The sequence below is a fragment of the Daldinia vernicosa genome, assembly GCF_022497035.1.
Source record: "Daldinia vernicosa strain CBS 139.73 unplaced genomic scaffold F5Y00scaffold_28, whole genome shotgun sequence".
Taxonomy (NCBI): domain Eukaryota; kingdom Fungi; phylum Ascomycota; class Sordariomycetes; order Xylariales; family Hypoxylaceae; genus Daldinia; species Daldinia vernicosa.
This window is the reverse complement of record NW_025953944.1, coordinates 109,885-137,402: the sequence shown is the minus strand read 5'-3', so window position 1 is coordinate 137,402 and position 27,518 is coordinate 109,885. Positions and strand designations below refer to the sequence as shown.

The following is a 27,518-nucleotide window of genomic DNA, read 5'->3' as shown; positions in this document are numbered from 1 at the left end:
GACATATGCACATATCGGGTTACGGATTAATCTAGGACCGTTTGCATGGATTCGGCACCTCGTGGGGTGCAGGTGTCCACTCTTGCCTCATTCCAAGTTTCTTTTGACCCCCATAGAAATATTAGGTAATATTTAGGTATTGGAGCGCTTGGGCCATATTCCAACACTCAACTAACAAACAATAATTTGAAATCCATCAAATACTTCTCATCATTTAGGAAGTAGTGCGAAGGTAGTACAAATCGAAATCCAAGCTAACTATTCTTTCTTATTTAATGAAAGAAGTTTTGGCAATATATTATCTTTGATCTCGGTCGCCCGAAATCTTTGGCTCTTAGGGGTTTTCGCCATCCTTAGATTCAATCACCTCTTGCCGCCGATCAATTTATCGCTTTGAAGGAGACGCGTCGAAGTCCTTGCCATGTCAATCAGACCTTCTATCCGACATCTTCATCTGTTCTTATCCCTAAAGATTAATCCCTAAAGATTAATTGACCATTGCAAACAAACATTTTATTATAAACGCGACTCTCATGCGACTGGCTATTCATTGCCTAAATCGTCTCGTTATCCTCGGCTGATATATTGAACTATTGCTCAACTTCTAGGAACGGGCTTCCTCATGCATCGCGTCGACTCGATTCAAGATGTCAGAACATCCTTACAGGTATAGCCCGTATCAGGGCCAAAAACCTCATTCGCAACCTCTCCCGCCCTTCGCCCAACAGTCACTTCCCTCCCTAAATGCTCAACCGCCTTACTACGGGGCTTTCCAACAGCCAGTTGCCACTGCAGGCAACTACGCAACTACTCATAATTCCTTCCAATATAATGCAACTACTATACCTGGCCTAGGTATGGGTAGCTCTCTACCGCCTATGCCATATCGACCCGAACATAATAGCATATGGCAACCTCACACACAACCCGCATTACATCAGCTTCCCACGCAAGCTAGAGATAAATCCCCTGTTTTTACGGCTAAGCAGGGTAACCTTCAGAAAAGTCCTATGGAGAAACGAGATATACCTGTATCATCCCAGACGCAAAAGCACACTCCAGAAGAAGGGGAGCTTAGCGAAGGCGAGTTTGAAGATCTATATGAGCCTAAAGACAACACTGATATTGCTATACCAACTCCTCCATCTCCTCGACCCCCAAGTGTGATGGAAAACCAGAATGGAAGTGTTGGGGATGCTGACGGGTCTTCCATATATGATGGTACAACGCCCCGAGGTGAAGCTGTCGTTAATAGCATACCTACGTCGTTTCCTACGGCCGAACGAGAATATTCACCGGACGGGGATTGGGAGCCTTCTTACCAAGAACGCGAGAGATCCGGTTCGTACTCCCCCTACTTGTCTCCCAGAGAGATCCAGCGTAGGGTGTCAGTGAGCAAACCCGCGTCCCATGGAATTAAGCGTAAGTTACACTATATATATTGGTTCTCTTTACTTGTATCTAATGGTCACCAGAAGCACCAAACATTCAGAATCCAGTACAATCCCTGCCAGGGATAAATATGACACACCTACAGCAACCACCAGTGAAAACTCCATTGGCAAATGGAACGGCTCCTAACCAAACACAAGATGCCACAACCCGTCCTTTTCGTTCCGTGGCCGAAGCAAAAAAGAAGGCACAGGAGGCTATCCTTGGCCTATGGCCCCTTAAGGTCCGATATCAGGATTACATTGAGGAAGGGCTCGACGAGAAGCTTATCAAAGGCTTGTTCACGGATTTGGGCCTAGAGGCTTCAATCCCAAAACCCACCACAGTTCAAAAGACTGCAAGTGACCCGCAGGTTCCTGCTGCGCCTTCTAATCTTTCCCAGGCCGCACCCGAGTCACAGAACGCAAAACCTCAGCCACCAATTATATCAAAGCCGAAGCCATCTACAACAGTCGAAACTGCGATAGATACCAGTACCACCGGCGATACAAAGCCTAGTAAAAAGACTGCTGCTGAGGAACGGAAAGACAAGATTGCTCGGAAATTAGCGGCAAAGGCACAGAAGACCGTAAATGCGACACAGCCTCCTGCATCAGCACCACCATCTCAACCCGTTTCGACCAACTTAGGTGCTGTAACTTCTACGAGTGCGTCGCCGGCCAAACCAAAGACGCGGGCCGAGAATAACGCACTTCTTCACCAAAAGCTCGCCAAGTTGAAGAAAGCGCAGGAGAAAGCTCTAGCCGAAAAGCTGGCAGCTGATAATGCGGCTAAGCCCATGACGCCTCCATCTCTTCCCACAAGTAACCCACCCACAATTGCGGTATCCAAAAATAACATAGAATCGACCACGAATGCTACCACGGTCACGACATCCGTGCCGGAAGCAGATAGACGTTCTATGTCTACGGAGAAGAGCTTACCAAGAGACGGAGGTATTCCTGGTTTGTTTCTAACTACTCAACCAACGCAGTCAAGCAACCGCAACCTAAAACGACCGGTAGCATCGGATTTTGATAGTTATTCCACCCCCACTGGCACGCTCAAGCGAACACGCACTCAAGAAACGTTAATTATTGACGTTAGTGACGATGAGGATGTTGAAATGGACATTGCTTCGCCTACCGATGAGCCCAATTCGTTTAGTGAGACAATCAATCCTCCTCGACAGATTCCCCTCGCGGCGTTCCCGCCGTTGTCCGATTCCCTAAACCGAAAACAACGTTCAAGTCCTAGCTCAAGCACGGCACCAACACCACCCGTGCACGGAGCCAAGCTAGATTTATTACATAAACGAATCGAGGAGACGAAGAGGCTAATTGCTGAAGCCGAAGCTAAGAAGGCTGCCAAAAAGACGAACGCTCCTCAATCACCTCAGACTCAGCCTTCAGTAATGGAATCTACTACACTTCCTAAAATTTCGGAATTTTCCCAGGTACAAAAAAGAGTTGGAACGGCCGACGTGAAGAGACGCGATAGGATCGTGAGCTACGAGTTACCAACCGTGGAGGCCACCCTGAAAGAAAAACAGGAGAGATTAAGGGAAGCCGTTGCTCAAGCAGCTCAGCTTGAGCTCGAAATTCAGGCGAGTATGGAGCAACGGCGCAAACTAGCCGATGAAGCGGAGCGGCTGGCGGTCCCTGCGGAGCCAATACCTATCGAAATAAGTACGCAAAATCAACTTGCCCCTTCCGGTGAGTTTAGTTGCGATGCTTAGTGTTTTGCCATTCCCTATATTGCGTTCTTGTTACATACTAACATGTATATAGCTATAGCAACCACAACTTCGGAACCGAGTCACATTGAGACGCAGCCTACTAGTGAACAGCAGCCAAATTCCGAAGAAATGACAGATATTTCTATGACCGAGGGAGAATCAACTCAGCATGAGCATCCAGTTGATTCAAATAACGCACAGCTTGGTTTGGATTCATCTCAGTCTGTTTCTCCGACTGATAACGAGCCCGCCGCTGTCCAATTATCTCAGGGACTTGCTCTGGTCAATGGAGAATCTCAGGCTGAGGCTGGCATATCTGGAGTATCGCAGAATAGTTCCACGAATGCGTCGACTGATGAGAACCGAACTATCCTTAAAACAACGGCCGACGTTTCGGAAGTCCAGGTTGATAGACAGGATCTGTCCAAGGAAGACGTTTCCGAGCGACCATCTCGAGAACCTTCTCTAAGCAACGATGGATCCTACCAACCACAATCTACGCCGGCCTCCCCTACCCACGATAATCCCTTAGGATCTCAGAACACCAGTACGAAGACACCATCACAAGAGCAAATTAATTTGTATAATGATGAGCAACTCAGTCGTGAAGTGCTCCATGAGGCTAGCCTGCTTCAGCCGGGGGAAGAATCGGCCTTGTCTGCACCCGAAAACCCGAGTGGAGAAGTACAGAACAGCTCTTCTTATGAGCACCCCTTACTGACTTCTAACCAGGATGAGTCTGAAAAGCCAGCCCAACCAGAGGATCTGCTTTCTTATCATAGTCCTCTTGGATATTTCCGTGCATATAGATTTCATCCCAAGTACTTCGACGAAGTAGCGGGTGGTCTGAAGTCAATGACTTATAGTTCCAAGATTGACCCCATGCGGCCATTGTGCCCGCGTGTGCTAGCGGGAGAACAGTGTCCCGATGGTAATGCTTGCGAGTTCCAGCACTTTGAGAATATGGTGCTTCCTGGTGAGTTTTCGAAACGATATTCCTAAAATTCGATCCTATCTGCGAAGCATCCCCCCCTTTGGATAACTGACTTCATGGTACTTTGTTTCAGACGCCGAGATTATCACACAACTCGGCTCCGCCGATATGTTCACCGGTGAAACGAGAAACAGATTCATTGAGGGCCTGAAGAAAGTTCTTAACGAACTGAAGGCCAACAAAGTCAAGGACTTCGATCGCATTACGAAAGCTATCGTTAAGCACAGACAAGAATTTCTCGAAGACAAGTCTAAAGTCTTGCCGCTCGATGCTGGCAGCAGTTAAGCAACCTCGTAGTTTACTTACGCAGCAACGCACAATCGATCAACCCCCGTAGACTTCGTACTTATCCCTTATCCTTTACCCCCTTTCTCCCGCTTCGTCGTGTTGCATTACCTACCTAAGGCAGATCATGATCTTCCATGACTATTTCAGCCTACTTATTTGCCTCTATGAGAGGTGTCGTGGCAGTATATATCCTTGTGATAAGGGGCTCAGCAACCCTCGTGGGCTGGGCGCTTGTTCACGAACTTCACGACGCCCATGATCTTCTTGATCGGGAGCTGAAATGCTGGAAATGTGAGATCTACCAGACAAGAATGCCGGTAGAGTAACTATAGGAGACGGACTTATGGCCATACAGTTGGCTTATGATTGGAAGAAAGAAAGAAAGAATAATTTAAGCAGAAGATTAGGGTGGCCGCTCACAGCATAATAATTGGAGTCGACTGACTGCTGAGCAAGACAGAGCGGTTGCATATACTATATTTATCTAGATGCAGCCCACATTCTCAGAGGACAGCCACGAATACTTGCAAAACTATGTTTAGGAAGTATCTGCAGCTTATGCTAGGAAAATAGCCGAATAGCTCAGTAATGCATGCATCATTTCTCTTGACTCGAAATCTTCAAGTATATTTATTTAAGTGTTTATGGCTGTTTTACTGCTTACTATCTTACTCTTCTATAACCTGAGATAATCTATAAACAATCGTAACGTTTCGTCCATTTATCTTATAAAAGATCCATAGCACGTCCATACCATCCTCCATAAATAATGAAAATCAACCTCAGGCATTGTGGAATCTAAAGGCCCCGAGGATAGTCAAAGAAAAGGTATATCGAACTGGCTCCTGTACCTAGAACGCCGTAATTTTTCAACTTCAACCTAATTTGGTCGTACTCAAGCCCCACGCTCAACATCATTCGTATTCAGACTACTACCACGAGCATCAGCAACACTAGTCGCAGCACTAGGCTTAGTTTCGGGGAGCATCTCAAACTCGTTCTGGCGGATCTCTTTACGGGTACCATCATCCCCAGCCTCGAACTTCCGATCCATAATCTCGCCGAAGCACAGGCTCGGATGGAAGACGTTCAGGACGAAGACGGCGACGGTGATCATCACACCCTCAAAGCCGATGAATAGGTCCTGACGGCCCATCAACGGTCCCGCCCACCCGCCACTCAGCTCGGCAACGCGGAACACGCTGCGCCAGAAGATGCAGATGGTGCTTAGCGCCAGCGCGGGCGGGAAGGCCTTGAACATCCGGGAGTTGCGCATCGCGACTAGCGCTGGGTCCTGGTCTAGCGCTGCTGCGGAACCGAGGGTTCGGCGCCGGCGCAAGGTGTTGATTAGGAAATCGGTGGATAGAAGGATGAATACTAAGAGCGTGAAGACTTGGAAGGCGAGACCGGCGACCATCATATAGTCGCCGGTGTCTGTGGAGCGTCCCGTGTGAAAGGCGGAGGAGGCGAGGCCACCGCCGGTGGCTTGGAGGATTAGGGAGACGATGTCGCAAGGGATGAACTATGGGTTGGGGTTAGTGGACTTGGAGTTTATACGGGTTTACCCTTTTTTTTATTTTTTATTTTTTTTTCTTTGGAGTAAATGAGAAAGGGTAGGTATGTGAGACATACGATGCGAGTATAGTATTTGGGCGGGATCCGCGAGTTCTCGGGTCCGAAGGCGAACACAATCTTCCGGATACACAGGTAGATGCCGGCGGCGAGAAAGGCCGGGGCTATGGTTAGACACTTCAACGACACGAGTTAGTAATCGCCTCCTTACGAAAGCCAAGTATATAATTTAGATATGTTTTGGGAGTATATAATAGCTCTCCAGCCAACTCGATCAGGGAGTCCCTCTTGGTACGAGACCGGCAAAGAGAGAGAAAGAGGAAGGGGGGGCTGTTGGATATCGCATACGCAGATCTGTATCAAGAATCCGCTTTCAGACCACTGGTTCTGCCAGCTCATGATCCGGCCGGCGTAACCTATGATCTCGACGATGAGACCGAGGGCCATGGCAATAGTAAAGTTACCGCCACGCCGCGTGAAGGCGAAGACGGCGAGGAAGCCGATCAGGGAGAGGGCGAAGAGTGCCAGGAAAACTACGTTGGGCGCTAAATCGATACGGTAGGCATAGAAGGACAGATCGTAAGGACATATCTCTGGCGTGCAGTCCTTGAGGGGGATTGCAACGTTGGTGAGGTCGTTGCCGGCGTTGGCGCCAGACCCGGCTTGGTCGCTCATCGCGGATAGAGATAGGTATTAGATTCGAGGCGATGAAGGATGGTCAATGTAGTAAGACTCTCTAGGGTAAACGGATATGAAGGGTTCTACGGCGGAAATGGGTTAGGTATGGTAAAGAGTGAGAATAGTTCCTCCAGCAGAAGGGAAGCAAGCGTGCTAGTTAAAGACTATAAGGCGGGATGGGCAAAGACCGCGGATGCCGGGGTGTGTGGGCTTCGCAAATGTTTATATCAGTCTAGGTATATATCTACTACATAAGCGGCTCAGCCTCAAAAAAGGCCGGACTGGTTTATTAGAGGCATGTCTAGGTAGTCATAGTCGCGGGTAGCCATAGAAGCGAATGCGAGGTAAGGCTGTGGGTCGAATTGCCTAGTCGAGACAGTTCTTCGTTATCGAACCTATCGTCAGAGTGGACATCGTCAGAGCGGATAGATTAGTTTCTTCTAAATGACTCTCTTTAGCTATTACAAATATCGAGATATTCTTCTCGAGTTTTGGGGGGCATATTTCCCCTATGATAATCACCGGAATAGAAAGTCGCCGATATAGGTAGTTATGCTATATCTAGAACAGACTATTAACAATATGCGTTCTAACGGCGTATACACACTTCCGACTCGATGAGTATACTGTATAATCGCACCCGTTGGCGGCCGAGCGGACCCCGCGGACCTACGAGCGCATAGTCACATTGTCACAACTTCTGTATGTGGAGGTAGACACAGCAAGACAAGCAACATCATGATTTGGTTCGCGACAAGTCGGCGCAGATAGCCCCTTGGACATGCAGAATATGTGTGTGTCTGTGCCTATGCCTATGTAGAGTCAGAACCTCGGCTACCACCAGGATCGCATCCATACTACCATCTCGCTTCCCTGAAGATATATATTCCCGTCCATACCACGGGCTCGTTAGCTTACGTGTCGTTGTGGGCTGGGCATCTCAGCCTCACTAGAAACCTCATTTTGGCAGACTTTAATATTGTATAGGAGGAATGTATATGCAGATCTTATAAGTTATTATATGAAGTCGTGGATGAAAGGCATTATGTTGATTGGTGGAATCGTAGTGCACTGCCACGATGCTCTGCGTGGCACGCGGTCTGATCTGGAATCTCTAACAAGGTCAGGGGCGGTCAGACAACCGGGACGATAAGTCTTAGAACCGTCCAGCCATCTCGTAAACTACTCCTGTATTGGGTAGGAAGCGTTGATTTAATTACACCTTAGGTTGGAGAGAAAATTAAGATTCCATAATGATGGAAGAGGACTAAATAAGCTTCGAGCTAGCGCCGATAATGTACGTACCTGTTACCTAAAAAGGAGATACTCGTCTTGGCGTGCATAGGTATAATCGGGGCTAATCCGGATTAACTTCTTACATAATCCCTGAGCTGGCAGCTTAAACTCGTCGTTCTTCTCCACGTAGACGTCATTCATTCGTCAAGACTCAGGTACCTATTGCTTCAAGACTAAACAATGTATTCAATGAATTACAACTCGTTATCATTCCCACCAGGAACAAGCAGGAGAAGAAGGACAATTCTCAAGGTCAGCTAGCGACAATGTTATCCTCTTGCTTCGGTTCCTCTTGCTTTGGTTCACGAAAGAAGAGCACTGACCCCGAGCGAGAACCACTGCTCCCTCAATATGAGCAGGACACTCACCTACAGCGGGAGCTGTATCGGAAGCTCCAAAGCTACCAGATGCTAAGCGCTCTGACCAAAGGATACATGCCAACTACCGAACAAGCCATTGTCAACTTGCGTACTCTACTAGCAAGCGACGTATTGAATCCCGAGAACCCAGACCTGTCCGACAGTGGTCGCCGTTTGACACGTCTCACCAAGCTATGGCTGCAGCAATTCATTACCCTTCTGCAGCATAAAAACGGCAAGGATCAACTTCAAGATCTTATCTGGTTTTTAACAAGAAGCCGAATATCAATCGACGTGGAAGATCTCAGTGCAAGGGCCAAGAAAACCAAAGCCAAGGCCGATATTGCTGCTGCGTACCAAAGTGTACGCACCGTCGGCTCGCTGCTGCTCACGAACCCCGATTTTAGAACATTCCTTAGTGATCTCATCATAGTCGGTCGCGAGGTTTTCAGCGACTCGGCATTTGCCTTGAGTAGTGCTGCTAAGGAAGTAGGCGAGCAGTTGGAGCCATCACATGAAGAACAGCAAAGTATAGCCGAGTCGGGAACTACTAGTGATGGGCAGCCACCAACAGCCCAAGATCTAGAAGATGAATTCGAAGACGCCGGCAAGGTTGTTGCGAGCCACGGTGCTGAAGTCGTAAGCGCTACGGTCGAAAGTGCCCAAGATAAGCTTTCTGGAGATGAGGGCCAGGCACTTTTGAAGCGATTGCAACAAGTAGTCCTCAACCTTCGCAAGCGCAAAGACTATTCGGATTCCGTATCGACACTCTCACTGCTCATAAAACGCTACGCCATAGTCTATTCGCGAGCCGCTGAGGAAGTAATGGAAGTCGCCCAGGACAATGTCCAGGAAAACCGGGAGGCAGATCGTGCCCTCACTAATCTTTGGGAGTTTGTTAAGAGCTTTGGTGACAGGAATGAATGGGAGAAGTCTGAAGAGCTTCTGAAGAAGGTTATGAGCCATAAGGATAGCGATCCCGAGTTTGAGAATCTGCTACAGGACCTCGGTGACAGCTTGCAGAAGCTCCTTATGGATCCGGAATTCTTCTCCAATGCGGATGAAAAGCTCCGGGAGTTAAGAGAAAAGAGCAAGAAGGTCGGGTCAGAGAGTAGCTTGAAACAGGATGTCGATGATCTTCTACAGCAGCTATCTGTTACGTTCAAAAGTGTGGCAAAGGACGAAGATATCCACAATCTGACAACAACCATGCTCCGTATTTTTGGTGTCCTTTCTCCTACCAACTCGGCGACGAACACTGACTTAATCCATGACGCGCTGAATGTCTTCATTCCACTTCTCATCAGCGCCGTTCAGTATGTGCCAATCCCACGTCTCGAAGTCAGCACACCAACAATCGATCTTCTACTGGAAAACCTCATTATCGAACCCGGCCATACTGTGAACGGAACATCATTCCTTCCGTTCAGACTGAGGATCGAGAATTATAATGATGTTGAGATCCGTAAAGCCCGCTTCCGGACAAATGCCAGCATGAAGAATCTCATGCTCATCAAAATCGACGGCCTTTCGGCACGTGCGGACGAGGTCGGCTTTTGGTTGCGCGCCCATAGCGGGTTATTCCGTCTGGCCGATGAGGGTATCGCAAGCTTCGCGCTAGATGAGCGCGGCATCGACATTCACCTCGAAGTCGAGATATGCCGCGGGCGCCTAGAACAGATCATAACACTACGCCGCGTGCGGGTAAAAGTACACAAGCTAAACTACAAGCTCCGGAAGAGCAAGTACTCGTGGCTGAGCTGGATCATCCAGCCAATGCTTCGTCCCATCCTTAAGTCCACAATAGAAGCCCAGCTCGCTTCTGCCATTAGCGATTCGTTGCATGCCGCGAACCGCGAGCTGTTGTTTGCTCGGGAGCGTCTGCGCGCGACGCGGATCGCCGACCCGAAGGATCTGTGGACTTTCATCAGGGCTGTTGCGGCTAGGTTGGTACCCGAGGAGGATCCTGATCTACAAACGAGGGTGGGTGTTGAACAGCCGGGCCGTGGTGTCTTTAAGGGGGTCTATGCCCCGGGTAGCGTCGTTAAGATATGGAACGAGGAGGCATCTCGGGCTGGCGATCGCATTGAGCAATTTGAGGCAGGCGGCTGGCAGAACGACGTGTTTAATACGCACGTGCGTAATCTCAATTGAGTTCGATTATTTTCGGCAATAGGTTAGGTTAGGTAGGTAGTTTACTGGAATAGCAGAACGGCGTTATTGGGATTGGTTAAGCGTACATGAGGACATTCCTTCACAGGATTTTTATTTGAAAAGTCCAACCCAGAGCCTGCATTGTAAAGTACGTATCTGGAGGCTTTATCTTGTTCATTTGAGAATAATATCGCAAGATGAACGGAGGAATTTGTACACGGAATATAGGGGTTTATGTTTAGGCGTGTTGTTCGATCTATACTCTGAATTAACTATCATGTTTTCAATCTCGAAGAGGAGTTATCTAGGCAGGTTAGAAATATATGACTTCGGAATCTTACCAAGCTATGTAGGTAGGTACTTATATGCAACTCGTTGCTCAATTTCGAGGATTCCATCATATGAATCCCAATAAATCTTTATGTCGCCTATCAACCAATACCCATCCATCATCCTGGATACTCGTCTGATCACTCCGAGCCTCTATAACCAAATCATCCTCCTTTCCCTCTCCATCTCCATCTCCATCATCCCCATCCTTCCCCTTCCCCGGCTCCGGATACTTCCTCAAATGCTCAATCGCCCAGACAACCTCCTTCGTCAACGGCGGCGGCACCCTCCCATCTCCCCTAAGCGTACCTAGTCCCGCGATCCGAAACAGCCCCTCCAGCCACTCCGCCGTCTCCCCCCTCTCCCAATTAATATCGTGGAACCGCCGACCCTCCCGCCGCGTGCTTTCCAACCGTTCCCGCTCCCAGCGCTCCTGCTCGGCCGCGGGCGGCAGCGGCACCGCGTTGCGCCCGGCGAACACCCGCGCCAGAGCTACGGCTTGGTACTCGAAGCTCCGGAACGTCAGCACGCGGGGCACGCCGACGATGCCGAGCGTGGGGTGCGCGCGGAAGAAGGTGTGCCAGTAGTTCCCGACGAGCTTGCCGCTGGCGTAGTCCCACAGCGGCGCGCCGTTCGCGCTGTTCGCGGCGTTCCAGAACGGGAAGGACGCGTTGTACCCCGTGGCGTAGATCACGGCGTCGACGTCCGCCAGCCGCGTCCCGTCCGCGAACAGGATGCTGCCGCCGTCCGAGGCGTCGTACGAGGATACCACGGGCTTCCAGGCGATGCCCGGGGGCGGCTCGGGGCCGTCCCAGCGGGACTTGGAGCGGCGGGATTGGAAGACGGGGAGGCGGGCTGTGGAGACTAGTTCGGCGGTTAGGTCGTGGCCTGACGCGGAGTTGCCGACGACGACGACGCGTTGGTTGGTGTAGGGGAGGGGCGAGCGGTAGTATTTTGAGTGCGACACGCGGCCGGGGAATTTCCGGGCGTATTCTTGGAGGCCTTTGACGTGGGGGATCTGTGGCCCGTGGGTGTGTGTTAGTTAGTTAGTTATACCTACCTCATAGTGCCGAGCGGTGCTGGTGGTTGGGTTATAAAGCGAGTGAGGTCGGGATTAGAACGTACGTAGGGGACGGAGTAGTGCCCGTTCGCCAGAATTACGGCGTCGAATGTTTCTTCCCACCAGACGTCGACGTGGCGAGACGGGTCGTACTTCCGGAGGGTCAACTTCCACCTTTCGGGGCCGTCTTCCGAATCGGGTTTTAGTTTGGTGATGTCCTCGACGGTGGTGTTTAGACTCAGCAGGGAGTCCGTCTTGTGGAGCGAGAAATAGCTCTCGATATACTGTTTCGGGACATGATGTGGCGGGAACGGGCCGTAGGCAAACCTCCTATCGGAGAAGCACATGGCGATGTCGGGGACATTGGTTCTACATAGTCCGGTGTTAACACGTTGACTCCTTTATTCAATAACAATTAAAGGACTTGAGTCGAGCCCCCACGTTAAAGAGTCGTAAATAGGCGTCTTGGAAAACCTCTCTTGCTGGTTAGGTTGTGTGATCTGAGGGAGCTCCTTCGGGATCTCCAGCGGCGGATCGACATCGGGGGGTAACTTTCCCGGATGCACCTCTAATGCGGGCTTCGGGTCCGAGTCGTAAATCCTGCAGGTTGTAAGCAAAAACATACTTATTGGGTTATGTATATAAAGGACCACGGCGTACCATGTTCCTCCGGGCGTCTCTCTTCTCTCAAATACCCGAATCCGTTCAAAATAGTTCTCAGCTTTCAATGCTGCCGCGGCGATAGCCCCTATTATATGTATTAACTTATGCTAGATACCCGTATGCATGTAGGTAGTTATAGGTAAGAGTCTTAAAGATGACATTTATACACACCTCCCGCACCCGCGCCAACAACAGCCACGGACTTGATTCTATGCTCCTCACTCATATCTCGTACAATAAGTATTGTAATAACTAAAGCTTCATCTTCAATTGAACCGGATGCGTAATCGCCTTTACCTAGGAGGGGCATTGGGATCCGCATGAACTGATTACCAACGCTTATAATATTCGCAATACTCGTACAGTATGTCGCCATTGTCACGTGAGTAAGTATATGCTATCATTTATATAACCCGGCAATATTTCGACACGTTGTAGTTCACGAAAGGAGAGGGTATATACCTGTTAGGCGTGCCTTGAATTGCAGCCAAGTTGTACATGGATATTGACAAAACTTTATAGTATATCTATGAACTTCTAATTGTTAGCTTGAGGGAACTAAATGAACTAGATTAACAGGTAGGTACCTACGTATGCGTATTATTAGCTATAAGTATGGTTGAGAGGTACCTAAGGTAATAGTATCGGCTTATTACTAGGTATTTTCTAAGTTAGGTATTTACTCAAGTGGTTCTTGACAGCTTAGCTCATGCTATTTTAGAATTAAGATCTTAAACAGGGGTGTTCTAGCTTCTCGGTGCCGAATTTCATTTATGATTAGTGAATAAACAAAACTTATGATGTCCAAGGAATGCTGACATGTCAGTTATGTGCGTATATATTGTCTTACGAAGGATCCCATAGAATGCAGCTGCTCGTAATTGGGGTTATAATTCAACTCAACTAAGCCTTTACTAAATGAATCATGAAGTAGTAGTTACTTTGAATATTAATACCGTTTGCTCGTACTGAGTTACATGCTAGCTATTTGAACTACCCTGCGAGCTATAAAGTGACTTCTGTGCCCTAAACAGATATATCTTGCAAGTCAGTTTGACCTTGTAAAAATAGCCCGAGAGAATTGTCGTACTATATGCGAAGTACGATTAAGCCTTCAGATGATATAAGCTTGTATCAGACTAGCGGCTTTTACAACACCACCTTGTTTCCGCGTAAAAGTCGAAGTCGAATGAAATATCCGCTTACGCACGCAGTCCTCAATCGCCTTGCGCGTAAGTAGAGGGGTATAGGGCTAAGCGTCGGTCCGGACCGTCCTCACACTTATTAGGCCCTTACGTGAGGAAAGGAGGGACCAAAAGAGCAGACCCGGTACCACGAAGTTGAATCTTATAGTAATATAAGTGTGAAACAGTAGTTACGTAGAAAATGCGTCTTAATAATTATAGTTAGTTATTTGATAATCCAAACACAACTCTAGGAAAAATACTTGGTTGCCTCTTATTTTGAGGTATATTATTAAAGGGGAATACCTTATATGACTTCGACGGGTGGCTGCATAAGACCTATGGCGCTATCCTGGAGTTTCGAGGAAACAGTCTGGTTTGGGTATGGCCGATACGTAGTAATTCTCTCATATACCTATCATTTAAAATACTCACGCGCCAAGGATATCGTAGGAAGCCACTTACGGTGGCTGCTTGTTGATACCTGATATGATAAGTTAATAGAGGATCAGTGGCTTGCAGCTTCAAACCATATGATCGAATCATGGATACACTTTTGCACCAACACCTTAGCCGTCAAACTACCTTATATTAAATAGCGAGGTAGGGGTTAAATCCGCAGCTTAAAATCCTTAGCCGTATCATAGTATAATATAGGCAGAGCTTCTTGGTGCGAATTTAAGTGCAAATACCTTCGGTCCCGAAATAACGACATGGAGTTTCTATATTTCTATATCCGGTGGTGTATAAGTCGTAACAAAATTAGGTGACTAAATCAAATTGCTAGGTAACTTAGCAAATATACCTTAGGTATCTAAGGGATGAAAAAAAAAAAGACATTTATTAAGTAGGTACCTAGGTTGGCATCGTATTGCTTACTTAATGTTGGTGGTGTTGGTATTTACAGGCAGAGTCGCATTTATGTCTCTTATTACAATTTACAGGCCTATTATCGACTCATCTTGTGTTACAGTTACATTTCTTCTACCTATTTGACGTAGGTACACTGTGCCCACCCGTCTCCCACGCGTAATGTGACTTATCAGCCTTCCACATGATAATGGCGACTTCATATTATTATAGTTGCATCTACAAGGCCTATCAGGATGGAGCTGAATCGGCCGAGAAATGCTGGCCCCCAACGGGCACCTCGTAGGTTCTTCCTGTATAAGTGGACAAGGGAGTTCATGTCCTCCTCCGTGGTACCAGGAACCTCCAATGTAGCCTCTTCTAATATTCCAGTCATGTCTTCTCCATTTGCCCAAGCTATCCAAGTTATCACCAGGGCCCTTGGACCTCTTCCCAAATATCAGTTCACCCCGGGGAATGATGACACATCTAAGGAGACTGGCCTTCTCCAAGACTTGCAGCATTTGGGTGTTGAAGACTATAAGACGTTGAAAGATGTCTTGGATGCCACTGTTTCTGGCGAAGAGGATGACAACGAGCTTCTACAGGAGCGTATTGTCACCTTGCTGGCTAAACTGCCCCCTAATTCTCGGGAAGGTAAACAAGCTACGGATGCTTTCGTCAACACGCTCTGGAACTCGCTTGAGCATCCTCCTGCTCAAATTTCTGCTAGAGATGCTTGCTACCGTACAGCAGACGGCTCCTATAACAATCTCGACGCTCCTACTATGGGGGCCGCTAACACACGATACACACGAACGACCCCTGCTAAGGTGTTCCAGGGGCCCAACTTACCAGACCCGGGTCTTATTTACGATAGTATCATGGCCAGGGATGGGACGTCATTTCGCGAGCATCCAAACAAGATATCTAGCGTTCTGTTCTACCTTGCAACAATCATCACTCACGATATCTTCCAGACAGTAAGTTATTTATACATGTGTACCTGTCTCCCTTAGCCTTAGCCGATATCTAATAGCCAAGTAAAGGACTCGCGGGACGCAAACGTCAACTTGACTTCGTCGTATCTCGACCTTTCGCCTCTGTACGGTCGTAATGATGAAGAGCAAAAAGCTATGCGAACTTTCAAAGACGGTTTACTTGAGTCGGACTGTTTTTCGTCGAAGAATCTTCTTGGATTTCCTCCAGGTGTAGGAGTTTTTTTGATCGTTAGTACTCCTGAATTTCTTATCCCCTGCCAGCCATCCCTGGAAAGTGTACATGTATTCACGTTGAGGGATTGTATTGGAGGATCAACAACGTGTCCCGTAGCAGATTTTAAAACTGTAAACTCTCGCAGCTTTAAACTTCTTCACTTTGGATAGTTAATACTAAAAACCATTCGCAGATGTTCAATCGGTTTCACAACTATGTTGTAACTCAGCTTGCAGGGTAAGACTCCACCTACCAGCGGTACCTTGAGTTTTATATAATAATAATAATAATCAAAAAATGCTAAAATCTATAAGAATTAATGAGGACGGCCGCTTTACCAAGCCGGTCGCAACCAGCGAAGGTGGCAATTGGGAGGCCTGGGAGAAATACGATAACGACCTATTCCAGACAGGACGACTCATTACCTGTGGGCTCTATGTCAACATCATCCTTAAGGACTACGTACGAACCATACTAAATGTAAACCGGTCCGGTAGTACATGGGACCTGGACCCGCGGACGCAAGAGAAAAAGAACATATTCAACGGTTCACCGGCCCCAGAGGCTACAGGCAACCAAGTTTCCGTCGAGTTCAATCTCATTTATAGGTGGCACAGCGCTCTATCGGCGCGTGACGAGAAATGGGTAACTGATGACTTCCGCAAAATCCTCGACGGCGCGGACCCCGCCAAAGCGAGCGTCGACGAGGTATTGCAAGCCTTAGCAAGATTCCGGCGCAGCATCCCCAACAACCCGGACGAGCGGAATTTCGCCGGTCTAAGCCGGGGCCAAGACGGGACTTACTCCGACGACGAGCTCGTCGATATCCTAACCGCTTCTATCGAAGATGTCGCGGGCGCGTTTGGAGCGAACCAAGTTCCGAGCGCATTGCGAGTTATCGAAATCCTTGGCATCACCCAGGCGCGGGAATGGCACGTTGCTACGCTCAACGAATTCCGGCAGCATTTTGGCCTGAAGAAGCACGCCACGTTCGAAGATATCAACCCAGACCCTGCGGTCGCGGGGAAGTTGATGTCGCTCTACGACTCTCCTGACGCGGTTGAGTTATATCCAGGGCGTACGTGCATTGAGAAAACCCCTTTCCCCTATCCTAGGACATTCGTAGACCCTTAACCCCCCCTATTTGAACAAATAAGTACCTAACTCACTGGCCGCAGTCGTAGCTGAGAAGCCTAAGCCGCCTATGTCCGGCAGCGGACTATGCGTCAACGTCACGACGAGCCGCGCCATCCTTTCCGACGCCGTGGCCCTCGTCCGCGGAGATCGCTTCTATACTACCGACTATACTCCCGCGAACTTGACAAACTGGGGGTATGTATGCATGATACCTACCATCTCGCAGCATCCCGCTTTACCTATCCCCCCTTAGTAAGATGTGAAGCTGATAGATAGTCTTTTAGTTTCAACGAAGCCGACTTCGACCTCAAAGTGGACCAGGGGCAAGTAATGCACAAGTTAATATTCCGCGCGTTCCCATTCCATTTCGTGCGCAACAGCATCCACGCGCATTTCCCGTTCGTCGTGCCCGGGGAGAATAAGGTCATACACGAAGCTCTTGGCACATCTGAGTTATATTCGGTAAGATAATTTTCCCCCTTAGACCCCCTTTCCCACCCCTCCGTGATAGGGGTTCTTCGGTCAATATCCCTTTCTAATGTAACTAATACCAACTTTGATCACCGCAGTGGGAAAAGCCTGCGCGGCAGTTGGATCCGGTGGTCATCAAATCCCACAAAGCCGTTAGCCAAGTGTTGGGCAACAACAAGGACTTCTACGTTCCCTGGGGCGAAGGTATATCCTACCTCGTCAGTCCTCCGGGGAAGACCTTCGCCAAAGACTTCTGCCTAGCTGGCGACGGCACCGCCAACCAGCGCAATCGGGATCACGTCGCTAGATGCCTCTACCAGCCCCAGGAGTGGGAAGCCGAGATCAAGCATTTCTTTAGCCAGACCACCGAGAATCTGCTGAAGAAAGCCGGCCGGATGTTACCGCCCAGTCCTGCCACAGCACCGGGATCGGCCAAAACCTTCGAAGTGGACATTGTTCGAGACGTTATCATCCCGCTTAACACGCGCTTCGTCGCGGAGTTCTTCGGGCTGCCGATTAAAACGGCGGAGACCTCGCCCCACGGCATCTACACAGAGCACGAGCTATACGGGCTGCTGTCTGCCATGTTCTCGGCCGTATTTTTCGACAGCGACCCGGCTAATTCCTTTAAGCTGAGGACTCTGTCGCGCGAGCTCGCCTTGGGGCTAGAACGGCTTGTGCGGCTGGAGGCCGAAGCGGATGCCAAGACCGGTTGGGTTGCCGGGATGGCGGCGCGGTTGGGCTTTATGTCTGCCGGGAAGGATGGCTCGAGTGTCGGGGGTAAGGATGACTGGCCTGGGCTCCCGCATTACGGGCGACAGTTGCTTTCCCGCATGATGGAGAAGGGAAAGACGGTTGAGGAGTGCGTTGCGGGGACTGTTATGCCTATCAGGTGAGCTGCTCATGCCTGGGGACCAGTTGATTACGGTAGCAGAAGTGAATTCGTGGATGGTACATCATACTGACGCTGGATATCATAGTGCTGCCGGCGCCATGATCATGTCAGGCCTGCTCTCGCAGTGTCTAGATTACTTCCTAGGAACGGGGAGCGAACATCTGCCCGAGCTGTATCGCCTAGCTCACGAAGACACAGCCGAAGCTGACGATACGTTGATGCATTAGTAAGTTCTATTTCTCCCACCCCCTACCTACCGCCTCCCCGTATACGAACCGCACTTCCAAATACTAACTCAAACCAGCCTCCTAGAAGGCATCCGCCTCCGCGGCACCGTCGTAGTAGCGCGCACCATCCCACCCACCAGCCCCGCCCAAACCATCACCGACGACATCCCCTGCCTACCTCCCAACCCATCCTCCCCATCCCCCACCCCCATCCCCAACCCCCCCTCCTCCCGCCCCTCCTCCACCCGCAAATACACCCTCCTCCCAACCCAACGCGCCATTCTCGACCTAGTAACCGCCTCCCACGACGCCACCGCCTTCCCCTTCCCCGAGACCCTGCGTCTCGACCGCCCGGTATCTACGTACCTGCCCTGGGGCGCCGGGCCGCACAGATGCCTAGGCGAGGGGCTGACGCGGGTCGCTCTCGCGGCCGCGTTCAAGGTACTATTGCGATTGCCGGGCTTGAGGCGTGCTCCCGGCCCGCGGGGCGAGTGCAAGAGCCTCGAGTTCAAGGAGTGGCGGGGCCAGGTTGGGCGGAGGGCTGTGCGGGGCGGCGGCGACGAGTGGACTGGGCTGAGGGCGTATATGACGCCTGACCAGAGCGCGTATTCCCCCGTGCCGACGACGATGCGGGTGCGGTGGGATGGTGCGGCTATTATTGCTGAGGGGGGAGAGAGGGGGTGGGTTGATGTTAGGGGTAAGTAAGTTGCGAGTTATAGGGCGAGGAATGTAGCTGTACAGCTATTAGTTTGGGATGCGTGTTTTGATTAGTCTCTACGCTCGTTGAAGATTCAGTTGATAATTGGGGCGGCCCGAGGGTAAAGGGGTAGCCTAACCGTTTGATGTAGGCGCGGAAATAGCTTTCAATCGTCATTCATTAAATACCTAGGTACCTATTCATATTCAATCGCGCTCAAGTGGCTTCTATGCAATTCGTTATCATATGATGGATTGTACTTTTCAGTATCAAATAGGCCGTACTGGCTATATTATTGGTTGTTTTAGATACGATGCCCCCAGACTGAGTTAACCTAGGACATACCTATTTTATCTACGAGGGAGTCGAATACATTATCGACAGTCAGCTAGGAAATTGTCTATTAATACAATTTTACTTAATAGGCACCCATACATGTGTTAGGTACGTTTGACTATCTAAATCACTTGAACGAGCTCGGATTAAGTTTGAAGATTAAAAAAAATAAGCAAATACATTGCAATAGAAATATGCCATCAAAGGGGGGTATATCATAGAATTGTAGCAGTAATGTCTACGGATTACCCTATTACCGAGGGTAACTTCGAGTCCACCTCTTTCATACACAGAAAAATAGAGCAATGCAAGACTCGAAAACGGCCGAATAACCCTGGGCCGCATGACGTCGTGCCTTGGAGAGCTTTTACTAACGATATTTCGTTCTAGCCATTATCGTAATAGCTCATCATCTGGACCATCTTCGAGTAGTTAAGAGAAGGAAAGAAAAGGAAACTTGGCCATTGGCTTGGCCGGATATCCAGTTGAAAAAAAGGGAAAAAACCATTCGCATGCGGGTAGCCGTGCCATAGAAACAAATATGCAACCCCCTATACCAGCCGAGCCTTGAACTGTTTGTCCATGCGGTGTTGGCCATAACTAAAGCGTGCGAATCGTGTCATCTCTCAATGCCCGCTGTTGAGTAACATCTCTAGAACGATCTGCTGACCCGAAACCTCTGGATGCGCCATGCAGATTTTGACCGTCCCGTTTGATTCGGGCACGTTATCGTCGCTAGGAAATGGGCCTGACCCATTTGCACTAGACGAGCCCCCCGTTGGACCCCGAACGCCATAGTCTAGAACCCTCACGTCCCTTCCGGCAATGATCTGGCGCAGCCGACCATTCTCGGCATTGCGCACCTCGACATAATCCTCATTAAATAGTAACAAGTACTGCCCATACATTGTGGCACCCCTTGCTTTCTTTTGCTTTCCTGAATATTCCATGATGACGCTACGGCTGACATCGCCGTACTTGTCTACGTATACAGCGCAGTCCTCGTATGCCAGGAGAAATTCCTGGTCGTTCAGGCGGAACATGCCCAGAGGTCGTTGATCCTTAATACGATAAGCAATGTCGGCAATAGCGGGTTGCTTGACGTCAGGAATCGACGTAGGTATCTTCTTATCAAGGGTTAAAAGCTCGAAACCCCTAGCGGTTGAGACGGCAATGTACGTGTGGAAAATGTTGAGCGAGTAGCATTCCGTAGGGAAAAAGAACTCGTCATAATCTCGGAAACTCTCCGTCACGCCCACACCAGCTTTTCGGCTTCCACCGAAGAAACGCGTTTTCTTTTCCGTCGCCTTTTGGAACACCGGCTCGAGCACCTTGAAGGTGGTATGTAGACTTTCCTTCTTCTTGTAGAACACCAGCATCCGGTCTTTCATGCGGGCCGTAGCAAAGAACGATACATCTTTGGCAAGCCTTTGGGGGGACCGACGGTGGCTATCATTCGCTGGAACGGGAAAATTGGATGGAGGTGATATCACGTCGAGAGGATAAGAAATAAGATTCCTGTCGGACAACACGAGAACAACGGAAAACTCTTCAAGGACAGCGATTTGTGTAACTCGGTTGGCTGTAACCGTCTAGGAAGATAGTCAGTAAATGGCATAAGACGTACGCATCTATGGGTCTTACCTTATTCCAATGCCGTTGATCACTAGCTTCCGACACACACACGCCCGCGTCTGTGCCAACCGCAACCATATTCTTACCGAAGGCAGAGAAACCAGTCGCACAATTAACTCCTGCTCGAGAGATCGGAGGAGGGCCGCGACCGGATCCGTACGTCTTTTCAACCTCCCGAATGGCTCTATCAAGGGGAGTTCCACGTATATGCACACCACCAACATACTTGCCGATGGCTGCGATTGGATCGTAGGCAAAAGCACTATCGGCCATTACGCGTAACCTGAATGGCTCGGCATTTTGAGCATGTAGTGCCTTAGCATGGCGAGTCTTGGCCTCAATAATCCTGTCACACCAATCCTGCCGCGTCTGAGCCGACTGCGCGAATAGAGTATATACCTCGTGCCCTAGATGTTTAACACGGAAAGGATAAAGTATCTTTCCTTCAGTGTCCCCTGAGCCACCGGGCGCTAGCCTGGTAACGGTTCCGGTGCCGATGGACGAAGTCGTGACTATATGGTCCAGGCCGGGCCGCTCGGTGCCGTTTGACGCTACTTTATTAAGCTTGGTATCAGAGGCTGAATTTGCTGCTCGGGTTAACGGAGCAGTGATTCCTTTTTGCTTAGAGACCGGGTCATCTTGGCTGCTTTCGAGAAATAATAAAGGCATAGGGATGGGCTAAAAACGTTAACGAATGCTAATTATTCTAAGTGGAGAAATACTCACTTCTTTCGACACATCGTATTTCCTGTCTTGCCTACCGTCTTTTGATATGACTAATTTGGCGAGGATCAAGTAATGATCGAACAGTAAAGCATGCGTGTCGACCCATCGCATACCCTTCGAACCCATCCTCTGAAGATCGCCCTGAAGGATAAGTTCCAGATGATCTAAATGGAGGTCGGCGTGGAAACCCGGTCGAAGAACCAGCATCTGGTCTAACTCGATCATCGTCACCTTCTTCTGCATCTCATCTACTTTCGCGTCGCATTCAAGGGTCATAGACTTGACTTCCTCAATAGCCCTCTTAAGATTCGACTTTTCCTCGCTCTCTTGTACCATATACTTTAATACCGTCTCTAGGAGGAGGGAGTATCTTTGCAGACGTGTAATAGGATCTTTTAAGTAGCTGGTCCAATCAAGACGCTGTGACCGAGGGTGCGCCCGGTTTTCTTCGAGAAATTGCTTGAATAGGAAGTTTTTCTCCGCCTCTTTCTTCACTCGATACCGTGCATAAGGAAAGGCGGAGGCGTAATCAACATACGCAGTTCTGGCTTTTCGAACCCATTCTCTGAAGATGTCGCTAAAGCCTACAATCCAAGGACCTTGCTCTTTTTGTCGGTACTTCAATTGTGCTAATAGATGATCCATATTGACCTGCTGGACCGCATCGGCCTTGCCAAAAACGTCGCTGACGAATTTCTCGATCTTACTTTCAGCAATAATCCTGGGCTGAAATTGGAGGAGCCGGTCTCGGTATAGAACACGGAGAACATCAAGGCGGTCCATGTATACTTCCTCTGAAGTAACGATTTCGTGGAGAACATTTTGTCGTGAGATCTCCTTCTTCGACCTGTTTTCTGTGCCCTCCTTCGTCATGTTATAAAATGTCACCCAATCAACTGTCTTAACGCCATTTGACATAAGATCATCTAGGTTGGCTTTCTTAAGCGTCCTGGTACAATGATATGAGTAGCACCGTGGTGGTACTTCATGCCCTGTTACATCATCATCATATTCGTGAAGTTTTGGTGCGTAACAACCTGAACCGGTCAACTGCCATAACACACCGGATATAGAACCAGGTCCGAACTTGAGCCATTCTTCTTCCGGGACAAGGATACCAGCGTCCAACATCGAGTCCGTAACTTGGGTGCTCAGAGTCTCGGCGTCTGCGACGTTCATCGTCGGGACCTTCAGGCAAAATAGTCTAACAAGACCGTCTTCAAGAGTCTTCCTTTTTAGGTCGGGTTCGCCCTCAGCCATCTCACGAACCCATTTGGCGATGCCACTCAAAGCCCATGGCTCCGTGCAAGAACGGACGTCAACAATTGTGAATTTTTCTGGTTGGAAATTTCGACGCCGACCGCTAGGTAGAGTAATTACGTCGTAATTTATCGATGAAGCTGTCCCTGTTTCATAACCCTCATACGGCAAACCTTGTTGAGCCGCCAATTGCTGTTGCTGTCTCACGTGCCTCAACCGTGCGTTACGCTCCTCGGTGGCATCAGTCTTCGACCGACCCGGTGGCTGGACGTGAGGCGAGGTACTATGGCTAGATAACGAGATAGACCTCTCGACTTGAAGTTGCTGCGCATTTTGTCCATATAGAGCATCCGGTCCAGAATATGGAGGCGAGTCTACACTGAGGGAGTATCCGTGTTGATATCCAGCTTTAGTAGGCGACTGAATAGATAACATTGAACTGCTGTCCGAGCTGGCAGGTATAGCCGGGAGAGGACGATTCGATAGACCAGGATGGTAAAACATGTCCGGATAGTCTTCTTTTATAGGAGACTCACTACCGCTTTGTCTTGAATGGAGGGAAACGCGCTCTTCTCCCTCATCGAAGCTCAAACGATGAGCAGCGGGTTTCTGTAACCCACCAGTACCCTCATAGTCCACCTCAGCCTGCTCAAAAGCTGGATACTTATTACTCCCATGGCTCCTTTGGGATGTATGGTTACTGCGGGGGGTCGGCAAAGCCTGCAAATCTCCCGGTGTCGTTTCGGAAGCGGGCGGCGATCCGAGATTGTTGTCATACGTTAGGTTTCCTGCGTAACCTCCACCCATGAGCCCCAAATCCATTCCAGCATAGTCACTATCGCTGCTTGGCTCTTCCTTATGGGTGGGGAGAGTAGGTTGCGTGGCTGTTTCCGGCGGATTGAAATAGGATAACGTCCCGCCTACCGAACTAAACCGACGATCATCCTCTTCCGCCTGTTGCAATGCCCAAGCCCCGGCCGCGCCCTCGGGATCGCTTTCATCTCCATCATAATCTTCGTAGGAATATGGGTTGGTTGAGTGATTCCTATTCAACGTCGACGCATTGGAGGAGTATCGGTTTACCCCAGACGGTTCTTCTTGGCTCGTTATCGTGGTAGCAGTTGAATGATAGCTCGCGTTGGACGTTAACCGACGGAGATTCTGTAGATCGCCATCGGCCAAGGCGCCGTTACGCTGATCAAAAGCCGTGGGACGACCATGGATTGAACCATTTCTCCTCCCGAGCTCAGCTTCGATATCCTGCATAATGCTATTTTGTGTGACGTATTCCTGTGCTATATCAGGAGCATGGGCGCCATTAGATGGATACTGCTCTTCGGCGACATCGTCGACTGGCCGGCTAGGCAATGGCGCGTTAGTCGGATGGCGCGCCAAGCCAGTTAATAATTGTGAGTGGACAGGGGGCGAAGGTAGTGGCGATGCTGCTGAATTCGACCTGGATGTACGATTCAAAAACGAATGTGGATCGTTAGCGGAATAGTTTGGCCCCACAGGTATCTCTGAATGAGTCGGGTACGGCGCCTGGGAAGACGTGGACGAGTCGGACGAGTAAAACGTAGCTTGTGGGCTTGCACCATCGTTTGGGTAGCTCGTAGTGTAACGCCCTTGCGAAGAATCGTAACTAGTCGTGAGAGTCGAAGCTATTATGTTGGTAGTAGGCGGGTATGCCGAGTTATAAGGTGCTCGACCGTAGCTTGCAGTGTAAGTGGTCGGTGGAGTGGAGGTGTGTCTTGAGTGGGTGGGAGCAGCATATAGAGGTTGGGATTGGAAGTAGGGCGACTGATTTAACGGCGGCGAGCCATAAGATTGACCATTGTTGCTATTATTATTAGTAGCATATCCAGCATGAGTCGCTTGTCGCTGAGGTACTGGCGCTCCAGAATATGCGGCGGGATTATACGGAGCAGGTGTGAAGTTATTAGGCGTCGCGTTTGTAGGACTATATGGAGCGGGCGTCGCATTTGGTGGAGCCCACCTGTGTGAGGGGTGCGGTAGGTACGGTAGCGAGGTAGAATGAGATCGAGCGAAGGCTTGCGGGTTGTACGTCGATGGTGTAGGCGGTGATTGAGGCTGGTACTGATGCTGGTATCCTGCCATGGCGACATTTGAATTGCCATAGTTGGGCCTGCTGGGATCGGATGGGCTAGCTAGGAACAGCTCATCGCGGCCTGCGAGCCCTGCGACATTCGTATTCAAGGTTGGCTGATAGCTTGGACGAGATACAGGAGAAGTAAACCCGCCAGAATCGTCGCCGCTGTTGAAGCTTGACCGTCGGTTCGGATAGTTTAACGGGTCTTGCGAAGACTGATTTGCGACGGGGTACTGTACCGGAGGGATATGGCCATACCGGCGCTGGTCGTTGTCTCGAAATGACATATTGAGTTGCGGCAACTAGGTTGTTGCGCAAGGGCCGACCGCAGGGTGGAGATATTGGGTATTAACAAATGGATTGATAGAATGTTGTCGCATGAATGAGCGTTGGCAAGCTAGAATTCTATTGTGTCTGAAATTTGACGAATCGCATCCCTATAGGTCCTAGTTTCAGAGGAAGCTCACGACAAAGTTCGTCTTTGGGGAATTTAACAAACACTAGACGATGCAAGTGGGAAGTATTCGGCACCAATGCTTTCACTAAATAAAATGCGGATAATCGTCTGGGTTAATCTGGCAACCCGGTTATAGGACAGCAGATTGAAGGGGTCAGAAAGTTTAATCGTCAAGCCGTTGATGTCGTAAAAACCTTTACTACGTAGGATTAAGACGTAATAGAAGCCGGAGTTGATGATAAAGCCCGTAGCGGATATAAGAAATGGAATTATAATAATATAGGCCAAGCAAGAGTCGTAGTGGCTAGGAATGAATTGCAAAGCCAAAAATTGGTCAAGAAGACCATGACCATTCTGTGTGTGCGGCCAATGTAGGGAATGGAATGTAAATGGATGTTTAATGGAAGAACATTTGAGTTACCTGAGGTGGGCTGGGCTGAATTGAAGTGTATGGGGGCCGTTTCTCCAGCTGTTGGCTTTCTCTTTTTTGAAGGGTCGGTAAGAGCGCGGTCCGGTGGTGGACCCGTGAAAATCAACGGCAACCTTAAAGCTGTCCCCCTCCTAGTTTCCCCTCCACAAACAATTGAACCTTAGAACCCACCTGCCGCAATGAAGCCAAGCCACAGCTATACATCTGAACATTGAGGCTTGTAAGAGGGCTGTGCAACACAGGTACCACCACCACCACCACCAAAAAATATGGAATTTCCATTGTTTTAAATTTTAAAATCATCCATCTATGGACTTTAGTCTATATCCACTAATGAAAGAAGGGCTCGAGAAGCTGCATACGTCGGAAAAGCTATGGAATATGCATGTAACTATTAGCCAATTAACAGAGCAAAGGAGTACCTTTCACATACCCTGTCACAGTGTATTCCTTTTCACGGATACTCTTAATCCTTCAGAACTTTGGCTTTTAAAAGCATACAACTATGCTACTTTAACTCTCTTGTTCGAAAATGGGCTTCTATCGAGTCTGCATTACTACCTATTAATCTAATATCTAACCCAGGTATTTACTAGTTGTTCTTATAAATGCAGCTGATCTACTAATATCTAACTCGAGGAGTTACGATCCGGGTATCAACAATTACATATTTAGTAGCTCGGCAAATGACCAATCGCTAATGACTGGAAGATAAGATCATCACTTTGGTCTAAATATTTACAAACTCACTGGACTAATCCATAATTCCTGCCCAAGTTACGAACGTTTACTTCGTACATATTACCCAGTCTTGTGAAGTAAGTCAACTAACCAAAAGCAATTATTCTTTTACACGCCAGTTATACTAAGGTCAAACGCACCATTGCGACACCCGAGTCGGCTTGGTTAGTTATAACGAGCAGCACTTCCAGTGGTACGCTGCCACGTCTTCCTTGCCATATCGCTCTGCCCGCTGCCAAGATCCTCTTTCGTTTTCCCTATGCGCCCCAGGAGGATAGAAGAAGACAACCCCAACCCCCATCGTGTACGGGGCATATACGTAAGTATTCGAGATGATAATTTCTTTCTGCGGCTATGTTAGTTGTTGGAACCGCGTTATATAGTCATAGGGCTGAAACCGGTGATTTAAATCTATCGAGCCTTTGTTATGGGGTTTCCCGCCAACCGGAATCAACCGGTGTCCGAGTACCTTAAACCTACTGCGAAGTAATACTGTATGTAACACCCTGTAATATTACCGTTACGGTCAATCTCGAAGAAATAAATGGGTAGCTTTGCCCTCGTAATGCATTACAGCCGCGGCGT

At 49.0% G+C, this 27,518-nt stretch overlaps 6 protein-coding genes across 6 annotated transcripts; 3 read left to right on the top strand and 3 right to left on the bottom strand.

Annotated features, from left to right (window-relative positions):
- Positions 1–647: 647 nt before the first annotated feature.
- Positions 648–5,062, top strand: F5Y00DRAFT_270383 (uncharacterized protein; the record flags this gene model as incomplete). The annotated part of the gene is made up of 4 exons (XM_048012605.1): positions 648–1,422; positions 1,476–3,146; positions 3,222–4,145; positions 4,237–5,062. The coding sequence occupies 4 exons, from the start codon at positions 648–650 to the stop codon at positions 4,446–4,448; spliced, it is 3,582 nt and encodes a 1,193-aa protein (XP_047864086.1). The 3' UTR covers positions 4,449–5,062.
- Positions 5,063–5,346: 284 nt separating this feature from the next.
- Positions 5,347–6,698, bottom strand: F5Y00DRAFT_262790 (RTA1-domain-containing protein; the record flags this gene model as incomplete). The annotated part of the gene is made up of 3 exons (XM_048011442.1): positions 5,347–5,973; positions 6,084–6,200; positions 6,372–6,698. The coding sequence occupies 3 exons, from the start codon at positions 6,696–6,698 to the stop codon at positions 5,347–5,349; spliced, it is 1,071 nt and encodes a 356-aa protein (XP_047864085.1).
- A 1,381-nt stretch (positions 6,699–8,079) lies between these two features.
- F5Y00DRAFT_239209 (uncharacterized protein) lies at positions 8,080–10,867 on the top strand. Its single transcript, XM_048008048.1, has one exon. The coding sequence runs from the start codon at positions 8,264–8,266 to the stop codon at positions 10,508–10,510; it is 2,247 nt and encodes a 748-aa protein (XP_047864084.1). The 5' UTR covers positions 8,080–8,263; the 3' UTR covers positions 10,511–10,867.
- A 40-nt stretch (positions 10,868–10,907) lies between these two features.
- On the bottom strand, positions 10,908–12,789 carry F5Y00DRAFT_253525 (FAD/NAD(P)-binding domain-containing protein; the record flags this gene model as incomplete). Its single annotated transcript, XM_048010060.1, has 5 exons — positions 10,908–11,858; positions 11,966–12,269; positions 12,342–12,500; positions 12,561–12,648; positions 12,735–12,789. The coding sequence occupies 5 exons, from the start codon at positions 12,787–12,789 to the stop codon at positions 10,908–10,910; spliced, it is 1,557 nt and encodes a 518-aa protein (XP_047864083.1).
- A 2,202-nt stretch (positions 12,790–14,991) lies between these two features.
- Positions 14,992–19,430, top strand: F5Y00DRAFT_270374 (linoleate diol synthase precursor; the record flags this gene model as incomplete). Its single annotated transcript, XM_048012603.1, has 9 exons — positions 14,992–15,579; positions 15,646–15,825; positions 16,005–16,048; positions 16,126–16,889; positions 16,990–17,143; positions 17,233–17,410; positions 17,518–18,311; positions 18,400–18,540; positions 18,619–19,430. 9 exons carry the CDS (start codon positions 14,992–14,994, stop codon positions 19,244–19,246), a joined length of 3,471 nt encoding a protein of 1,156 aa, XP_047864082.1. The 3' UTR covers positions 19,247–19,430.
- A 629-nt stretch (positions 19,431–20,059) lies between these two features.
- On the bottom strand, positions 20,060–25,811 carry F5Y00DRAFT_93238 (CNH domain-containing protein). The gene is made up of 3 exons (XM_048014348.1): positions 21,936–25,811; positions 21,219–21,887; positions 20,060–21,166 (listed from the first exon to the last, which is right to left on the bottom strand). Exons 1-3 carry the CDS (start codon positions 25,590–25,592, stop codon positions 20,201–20,203), a joined length of 5,292 nt encoding a protein of 1,763 aa, XP_047864081.1. The 5' UTR covers positions 25,593–25,811; the 3' UTR covers positions 20,060–20,200.
- Between the last annotated feature and the right edge of the window lie 1,707 nt (positions 25,812–27,518).